The sequence below is a fragment of the Phragmites australis genome, chromosome 8, assembly GCF_958298935.1.
Source record: "Phragmites australis chromosome 8, lpPhrAust1.1, whole genome shotgun sequence".
Classification (NCBI taxonomy): Eukaryota; Viridiplantae; Streptophyta; class Magnoliopsida; order Poales; family Poaceae; genus Phragmites; species Phragmites australis.
In genome coordinates, this window is record NC_084928.1 from 21,432,885 (window position 1) to 21,442,845 (window position 9,961).

Below are 9,961 nucleotides of genomic sequence, written 5' to 3' on the forward strand. Positions count from 1 at the left end.
AAGCACAAGATTAGTGAGTGATTAGTGTTTATAGGCCTAGAGAGTGAGTTGCTAGGTGATTGCTACCTAGAGAGTGGATCAATGAGTGATCCAACAGTGTACCTCTTGGTACGCTGTTACCTTGAAGTCTCGGTGACTCGTCAGCAACCTTGTTGACCCTCTGACTTGGTGTGGAGCGGCGGCAAGGCGATTGTGCGGGGATGTAGAGACCTTTGCCTTTGTGGCTCAAGCTCCGAAGTGATCACGGTGTCGAGGAACCGGAAGAGAGGCTAGAGTGAGATCTTGCCATGGTAGCTTATCCAGGTGGAGGCCTTTGTCTTTGTGACTTGGTGGCTCAATGGCCGTGACCGGGTGCCAACCAGATGTATATCCTTTGTGGAGCTCCAACGTGGACTAGAGATGGCATTCATGCCTTCGATACCAGGGAAAAAAATTCTTGTGCCGAGTTTGCTCTCTCTACTTTATTTATGTTTCTGCATTTACTTACTTGTAATTTACCTTCTTAGATAGGTTGCAAGTACTTTGATCGGTAGAGTAGACACACTAGATAAATCTAGAGCATATTTAGATAAAAATTGATATAGGTTTATCATATGTTGTTTTTGGAGCCGAAATAATTCTAAATGTCCTAATTCACCCCCCTCTTAGGACATCACCGATCCCTACAAACTTGCAGATGCTACTGCCCCTTACCTGATAGCATGGCTTAAGGAAAGAGAGATCATGCAAGACCTTCTACAATAGCAACTTCAGAGGGCTCAAATTTGCATGCATCCATCGAGCGCTTTCTCGTCAAGTGGGCTGGTCTCCCGGAGCATCCGACAAGTTGGGAAGATCAACATGACCTTCTTCAACACTTTCCTTCATCACCGGCTTGGGGGCAAGCTGATTTTGAACCAGAGGGGAATGTCACACCGGATACTGATGAAGCCACGGCAACGTTCTGAAGACAGGAAGGCACGACACGCGGGAGGAGAAGGTGGGAGTATCTGAAGCTCGGATAGGTGGTAGCACATTCAGTGGAGGTGCTTTCATATGGTGAATACGTTGTCGTGTGGTGTGCATTGTAAGGGGCGCGAAGTGGAGGTCATATAAGCCAAGGCATAACACTTTTGATGGTATCGATTTTTCAGACAGTAAACAGGCTAGGTGGTGCAGCCATGAGCAGCCATGAGCACTGGTGACTGCTCACATAAAAAGGTCGACATGAACATGCTCAGAACGCTGGAACCCACCCTTGTTTATGTAAGATTGGTTGCACACCTGAGACTTTCTACTTCACACGTATTTCTGAAAGATCATCTGTCCATCTACTACAATTTCAAGCAGCAGCGAGCATCTTGATCGGTATAAAAGACAAGTTGCTGTCCTTTTATTTGCCACCCAGTTTATGTTAGAATTATTAGGATGGATCCATGTAATAATTCCTAATAAATCTCAAAGGTTCATATTGTGGAGAGATAGCTCATGTTGAGGTTCACTCTTTATTAGTACCATATTGCTAATGAAAGTGGAGGTGGGAGGTTTGCCCCCCTATATATATGCAAGGACCCCCACCTCTTTAGGAACACGTACAACATAGACTGCTAATTGAGAGTAGTCTTAAAATTGTGAATGCTCTCATTTAGTGAGTCTATATAAGAGTTAGGGTTTTGCTTCTTTCTCTTTCTATTGTGTTGCCACGTAGTCTACTCTATCCAGGCGTTGGGGTGCACCGGTAACTAGGAGAGCAGGTCTCCGAAATCCTTGCTCTTGAGATCTTACACCGGGAGAGGGTGAATAAGGTTTTTGAAAGTACTCCGCGCGATAGCTCAAGTTCTTCACCACGGCTCGTCTTCCTAGTCGCTTGAGCGCATCGTCAGTAGGATCTATCGTGTCATCAATATGGTGCAACAAGCATCTTCAGTAACCTTCACCACGCAAGACCAGTACGTAAAAATCATGTTTCTCGTACTTTATTTTCTGTAGTTCCTAATTTTGAGTATAGTAGATCTAGTTATATGTAGTGATTTCGTACACATGTCTAGATTATACTATGATGATATGATCATAACAGTTTATCAGTTTCTGCTTATGAATTATTTATGGATTAAATTAAACCTAAAAGTGTCTTATATTCTATTAACTTATTCGTGCCGCAAATAAAAGGAGAATAACTAACATCTAGTAATAAGCATCTGGTTATGAATAATCTAGTATCAGTAACACCACCTGGTAATGGAAGACACTTCTGTTACGATCGTAGATTAAGGGCTTGTTTGGCAGGACTTCAGATTTTCCTAGAAATGTTTCGGTTTCAGATTCTCTCTGGAAACGTTTCTCTGGTGAATCACCCTCGATTTTCTAAAAACGTTTGGTAGGGATTCTGGATTCGGATTCCTGAAGAAAAATGACCTGAGTGATTCTCAAAACGGGTGAAACACCATTTTGGGTGATTCTCCTCGTAGTGTTAAAAGTGAGAAACGTTTCAGGTGATTCAAGGTGAAACGTTTTACGTTTTGATACGTTTAGCAGAGATTCTAAAGAATCACCAGAGAATCTAAAACGTTTCTTGCAACCAAACAGGACCTAAATAGACCGATTTGATCCTAGACACTTCATTTGCTAGAATAGTGATATTGTTACGAATCCAGCAAAAGTAATGTATTATTGTAATATTCCAACCACCCTACTAATTTCTTTGTTAAATATAATTAAGATCTTACACTTTTAAGATTTGACCGTTGCATGCAATTCTGTCGGAGCATCTCCCATTCGATTCAAGATCATGAAAACCTTAAGCGATTACTAACATCATCATAAATTTGCTAAATACACCATTTCAATGCAAATCCAAATATAGAGAACACACTCTTAGGAGTGTATATATTGTTAACAAATTAACAAATTAATCACTTCGTAGTATCCTGTCATTCTAATAAGTACACTCTCTTTGTACAAAACAGATATCATGCTGATAATTCTGGAGTGCTTCCCGGTCTACGTAACTGATATGGTGGGCGAATCAATTTTGCTTAATTGCAGCAAACATGTCCTTGAGAGAACGATTTGGTGCATCAGCTCGGGAGACAATCTCAACGACTTTGTAGGACGCCTCTGGGCACAACAATGCTTCCACAGCCACTTCCGCAACTTGGTCCCTCGATATGGATCCCGTGTAAAGGGTGTCCTGCAAAATTTCCACAAACCAAAATCAGATACATTGGTTATAGTGGAACTCGATATTTTCGGACAACAGAAAGTAAAATGAGAAAACATTAAGCTGCACTGGAGGCTTGTGAAACGTGCTACGATTATTTTACTCATAATTAAGTCCATAAACTATCAAATACATTTGAAATTATGCATTCTAGGCAAGCATCGTTGCCACTATAGCCTAGTCAATACAAGGAGTCGGTCCAGTTAAAAGGAAAAATATGAAGCTCTTTGCAGTCAAACCATATTAATTTGACCAAAGATGATGTCTAGAGTATGTGTTCGAACATATAAAAATGATATGGCCAAATACCACAGATATATTTTCAATGTTATTACACTCAGAAAATAACCACATTTATTGATCCAAAACTCGAAGTGGCATCTATTACATGACAAAGTGGCATAGCATGACATGTCCTAATTACATGATGTGGTAGGTCATATGGACCATAAAGGTCATCTGAAAAATCTGATGTGGCACGTCATACCATTGATGAACCTTACATTTTGTGTCATGTAATATGCATCGACAACTTAAACACTGCTATATCTTTTTTTAATCAAGAGAACCACTTACTATATACGAGAAACAACTAAACTCACAGTGCTAAATTATGCAAATCTGGCAACCTAATTTTAAAGCTAGTGTCAGTAAATGCATCTTGAACTGAAATATAAGGCTTTTACCTCTGGCTCCATGACAATATTCCCGGTTGGTGGTTGATCTGTCAGCCCTCCAGGCCTTACAATGGTGTAATTTATTCCTGATCTCCTGATGTGTTTCTCTGCCTGCAGCTTTGCAACCAGTGTTAAGCCAAGCAGATTGAGCACAATGTAGGCTGGATTCAGAAGTTGACCCATTGCGGCCCCATTTACTAAAATGGAGCTGACGAGTACGAATCTTGTAACGCCTGCCTTTCTGCATGCTTCAACCAGGTTCACTGTGCCAAAGTTGTCTACCTGCAACAAGATTATAATTGTTAAGTATATAGAATCTAGAGAAGTCAAGAGAAATATAACAAATACTATGATCGCTAAGCAGCAATACTATAAATAGGTCAATGAGTCCTCTGCAACCATTTTATATAAACTTATTTGATCACTTAGATAACTGAACTACTGGACCAAATCGGCTCAATTCCAGAAAAGTATTGTTTAGTTTCCCATTTCTGTTAATTTAATTAAGGTACAATCACCATTTAGTCTATTGTGGATGATAAAGATGGATGGAACGTTTTGTTGATGTTTATATGAATTTTTAATGTTTTCTGGGGCTTTCTTCTTGGTTGGGCTTGTGACCCATTTGCTTTGGTGAGCCCTAAGCCCATGCGGTGAAGCAATAGATGGGCACTAGCTCTGCTAGGTCAAGGGAGCAGAGAAGGTGCGTATGCTTGGAGAGAGATGGCGGTGGCCAGTGGGGAGGCGACGGCGGCGGCGGCACAACCACCTCTATTTCTCTCGGAGTTGTGGGTTGGAAGGCGTCGATGCTGCCTCTATATTGGTAGTCAGCTTCTTCTCCTTGAAGACATAGAGAAAAACTCTTTTCCCCCATCTCCTCCCCACTGCTTTCTCTAATTTGGTCCGTCGATCTGATATTGAGCCGAGGTTCTGGAGGTCAAAGCTTCAGTGTTTAGGAGATCGATTGGTGGACGTGCTGTGTTGGTGCTCCTCAAAGCTATATTCACCAAGACTTGCCTGTACTTGCAGTGGTGGTACAGTTGAGGCGTTGTATCTCCGTCTTCTTCTCACCGGCGTCAATTGGCGAGTGATCAGATTTCTGGGACAGCGGTTGTGAAGTCGTGCTTTGCCTCGTTTATTAACTCATTTGATTGCATTCTGTAAGTATTCAAAGTTCACCCCTTTCTCCCTCTCTGTTGATCTAGACAGTACGGTTGATTTAGTAATGCTCAATGATGTTTAGAGATTCTAAAACTGAGCATGTTCACCAAGATACACTAGCTTAAGCCTGTGATTTCTCTTGTTGCCAGGCTGGCTTTGGTAGTACTTCAAGGCTAATTAGTGTGCATCATCTATGTTTCTATACACCATGATACAATCTATGGGTTGGAGCATCAATGTGCTAGTTGTTCCTCTAATTCCTAGTCTAGTGCTGCAGTGAATTCAGAGTATGCTTTGCCTACTCGTTTCTAGATGAATTGCTAGTCCATATTGTTGTTTCTGTCTTTTGCAATTGGTAGTTCAATTATCATATCTGTCTTGGCAGTGATTTTGATTCTATTGTTCATTTTGTACACTCTGAAGTATCACTGCAGCACTGTCTTGGAAGAGCCCTTAAGTTTTGATAGCTCAGTTTAGATTCTTTTGCTAGTTGAGGGCTTAGGAACATGTCTAAGTCGATGATGTATTCGCTGTTACATGTAGGGAGAAGGATCATATTAGTCCTAGGGCTAATTGTTTTACTAAGAGCAATTACACAAAAGGTTTATAGGTGTTGTTCAGTTCATATGCTACAAATGATTCCTGTTATTGTTACAGAATTGTTGTATTTCGGTGTACTGTTTATGTGTAAAGATTTCATACTGTTAAACTTTGTTTTTATACATATGGAATAATATCAATGCTCATATTATCACATTATATATAACAATCCAGAAATTCGATTGCTTCTATGATGGCTAATTCTAGCTCCTCTGGCCTACTATCGTCGTCCTCGGACGCGATTAAGCTTGAAAGTTTTGATGGGACCAGCTTTAGGCGCTAGCAGGCCTGAACGAGGGTATGGTTGATGGAGCTCAGACTTTTCTAGGTCCTCACCGAGGAGTTGTTCACCCCTCCGGGGGAAGCCGTGCAAGACGAGGTCAAAAGAACGTGTCTCAATACGTTAGTGGCCTGTTGGGAAAAGGCTAATGCCTTAGCCTTAGCACGTCTCTTGGTTGTCCTATCGAACAGGCTCTTCGACGTTTACACGTTCAGGGAAGCACGGAAAGTGTGGACAGAGCTGAATGATAAGTATGCTGAATGCGACAACGACAACGAATCTTTCATGGTGGCAAGTTATCTGAACTTTCGTATGGGAGATAGCAGATCAGTCATGGAACGGATCCATGAGTTGCAACTGATCGTGCGAGACTTAGGCCAGTATGGTTGTGTCCTCCATGAGAACTTTCAGGTTAATGCCATTCTGGCTAAGCTGCCTACTTCTTGGCGTGACTTTGTCACTGCACGACGGCACTTAAAGCAGCGATTAACTCTTAATGAGCTCATTACTGCTATAAATGTTGAGGAGAAGTCTAAGGCATGCTATGGTGGGGTGAAGGCGTCCGCTCAAGCTAACCTTGTCGAGAACAAGAACTAGCCTGGGAGGAATGTGAAGAAAGAGAAGGTCAAGCCTGTATTCTCAGGACTGAGGGCCAATGCTATGAAGAAGAAGAAGCCCGAGATTGTCTGCTACGTCTGCGGTGGGTTGGACCACAAGTCCAACAGATGCTGCGACCTTAAGAGCAAAGGGCTGACACCAGAGCAACAGAAAGCAGCTAAAGCCCAAGTGCATGTGGCAGTTGCGACGACCGGTGAGACCGGTAAAGGCGACTCCACTAGTGGGTATGTATTTGAGGCCTTTATAGCAAATTCACCATTAAGTTAGTGGATTGATACAAGTACAACAAGGCATATTTGTGCTGATCAGACGTGTTTTACTTCTCCTTAGGGTGCAGATGGTAGATCCGTAATGATGGGGAACGAGGTCCCAGCAGCAGTACATGAAGTAGGATAAGTGAGCCTAAAGCTGACTTCTGGCAAGACTCTTATCCTTAAGGATGTGCTGTTTGTGCCTCCTATGACTCAAAATCTACTTAGCGGATCAATATTGTGCCAGCAAGGAATGAAGTTAGTCTTCGAGTCAAATAAAGTAGTGATAACTAGATGTGGGTCGTTTGTAGGGAAAGGCTATGATTGCGGAGACATGTTCCGCATTTCTATTTTTGATAGCTCTGCAAACATTTTTTATCCTTCATATTCTAATAAGAACATTCATATTTGGCATTCTCGTCTTTGTCATTTTAATAATGAAGCAATTGTGCACTTGAGCAAGATGGATCTTATTCCCTCATATAATTATGACAAGAGCTATAAGTGCGAGGTGTGTGTGCAAGCTAAGCAGCCTCACAAACTGTTTTATTCGGTTGAGGGGAGATTAATAGAATAATTACAAAGAGTGGCAAAAGATACTTCTTTACTCTTATAGATGATGCTACTAAGTTTTGCTATATCTATTTGCTTAGAACAAAAGACGAAGCATTAGAATATTTTAAGATCTATAAGGTATAAGGTCGAAGTGGAAAACCAACAGGAGAAGACAATAAAGAGACTAAGATCTGACAGAGATGGGAAATATATTCCCAGAGATTTCTCCGAGTTCTATCAAGAAAGTGGCATAATCCGTGAATTTACGCCACTAACCTCAGCTCAATGATGTTTAGAGATTCTGAAACTGAGCATGTTCACTAAGATACACTAGTTTAAGCCTGTGATTTCTCTTTGTTGTTTGGCTGGCTTTGGTAGTACTTGAACGCTAATTGGTGTGCATCATCTTTGTTTCTGTACACTGCGATATAATATGTGGGTTGGAGCATCAGTGTGTTGGTTGTTCCTCTAATCCCTAGTCTAGTGCTGCAGTGAATTCAAAGTATGCGTTACCTGCTCATTTCTAGATGAATTGGTAGTACATATTGTTGTTTCTATCTTTTGCAATTGGTAGTTCAATTCTCATATATGTCGCTGCAGTGATTTTGATTCTATTGTCCATTTTGAGCACTCTGAAGTATCACTGCAGCACTGTCATGGAAGAGCTTTTAAGTTTTGAGAGCTCAATTTAGATTCTTTTGCTAGTTGACGGTTTTGGAACATGTCTCAGTTAATGATGTATTCGCTGTTACAATTAGAGAGCAGGATCATATTACACCTGGGGGCCAATTGTTTTACTAAGAGCAATTACCCAAAAGGTTTATAGGTGTTGTTCAGTTCATATGTTACTGTTATAAAATTGCTGTATTTCGATGTATTGCTCATGTGTAAAGATTTCATACTATTAAGCTCTTGTTTTAATCCGTATGGAATAATATCAATACTTATATTATCACATTATATACAACACGTTTGAACCCTGTATTCTACTCAACTCAAGAACCAGGGTTTAGACAACCGGCACTGAGGCAAAACCAGTGAGTACCACGAAACGTACATCATGTTCTGTGCCAATACGCTAAGAATTGCATCTAGTGTCAACCCAAACTTCAATGGAATTCACTCACCAACCAGACTGTTTTTGGGAACAGAAAACTGGCCTTTCCCGGTGAAAACTGGAACCAGTCAGGCACGACTTTTCCCAAGAACGGTTTTGGAAACCCTGGCAAGAAATGTAGGGTAGAACAATACCTGAATATCTGAACTAGTATGCCGCAACCATCGAAGATAATTTTCTTTCTAATTTAGATTGGTTTACAAGGCCTCTTTTAACTCGTACATAATTAAAGCAAGGATAGCATAGCTATGAACATGTCGACATGCTACTAACTAATTTGGTTCAGATTAGCTTGCAACCAGGAATGCGGCCAGCCAACATCTACAAAGTTCGCACCAAAATGGGACACAGCACATGCACAAACATTTTAATCTGTACAATCAGGCAAGCACTTATAAATCCCCTAGCCCCCAACTAATTCAAGATTTCGGCCCCATGTTACCAAAAAGATCAAATCAAAGCAATGAACAAGGAAGAACGAGCTGCCACTTTCTACAAATTAACCCGATACAGACCTTCCATGGAGCAAAAAGGTCAAAAGACCGCCGGAACCCCGTCGCGCAGACGACGGCGTCGACGCCGTGCATCGCCTCGGCGAGCTTGTCGACGCCCTCCGTCACGTCAGCTCTGACCTTCAGTCATACCAAGACCCCAATTTCACACCACCACCAACGCCGACTAATTTAACAAGGGAAAAGCAAGCACAGCAGCTCCAAACTCACGAGCTGAAGGTTGGGGTCCTGGGGCAGGCTGCCGCGGGCCCTGCCCACGTCCGTCGTGCCAGCGACGACGCCGAGGCCCCTCGCCAGAAGCTTCTCCACGACGCGCTTGCCGGTGCGCCCCGTTGAGCCTGCCACGAAGACGGTCGTCGTCTTCTTCTCGGCGTCCGGGGAGCTTGCCGACGCCGCGTCCATGCTGGAGGCGACGCTGCAGCGGAAGAAAAGCTTTCTTGTGGTGGTAGGGAGGGCGAGAGCCAGGTGGGGGCGGGCGGCGACGCCGCAGACAGCGCTGGCCATGAGTTTTCTATGGCGTGGCCGCTGCTTGTTTGGGGGGTGTTTCTGCTTTCTAGAACCGTGCCGGTTTGCTCGTGACCATACCGCGGTTTGCTAGTATTCTCTTCCAATACTCACAGATTATTTTGAGCTGTTTATTTTTTTCCATCTAATGTATTGTTGTGAAAATCGGCACTAGCCTATGCGTGGACACTTGTCAAAACTAGTTAAACCAAGGAAAGAGAGGAGTCCCCAGAAGATACAATAAGAGTGCGTATGAAAATCCACAAAGGAGTAGCCATCCAACACAAGGAATCCTTATCCATGTACATATCAGTAGTTTGTAATAGGAAATGTTTGATCTACCATCCCTATATAACAAGAAGTAGAGATCCCTCTTAGACTACCTCTAACCATATTCCCTTCATTTCGTTCCCTTCCCGATTCTCTTCCCCGTTCCCATTCATTTTATTTCCTCTCATCTCCAACAGCTTCCCTTTCGAGGGGAATC

The 9,961-nt window shown here is 42.4% G+C and overlaps 1 protein-coding gene across 2 annotated transcripts; it reads right to left on the minus strand.

The window, feature by feature from the left end:
* Positions 1–2,819: 2,819 nt before the first annotated feature.
* On the minus strand, positions 2,820–9,548 carry LOC133926777 (uncharacterized protein At2g34460, chloroplastic). 2 transcript variants are annotated; one of them, XM_062372855.1, is made up of 5 exons: positions 9,181–9,548; positions 8,974–9,090; positions 4,056–4,158; positions 3,886–3,987; positions 2,820–3,169 (listed from the first exon to the last, which is right to left on the minus strand). In XM_062372855.1, exons 1-5 carry the CDS (start codon positions 9,472–9,474, stop codon positions 3,075–3,077), a joined length of 711 nt encoding a protein of 236 aa, XP_062228839.1. In that variant the 5' UTR covers positions 9,475–9,548; the 3' UTR covers positions 2,820–3,074. The 2 variants fall into 2 exon arrangements, with proteins under 2 accessions (XP_062228839.1, XP_062228838.1); XM_062372854.1 differs by having other exon boundaries at positions 3,886–4,158; positions 9,181–9,547.
* Positions 9,549–9,961: the final 413 nt, after the last annotated feature.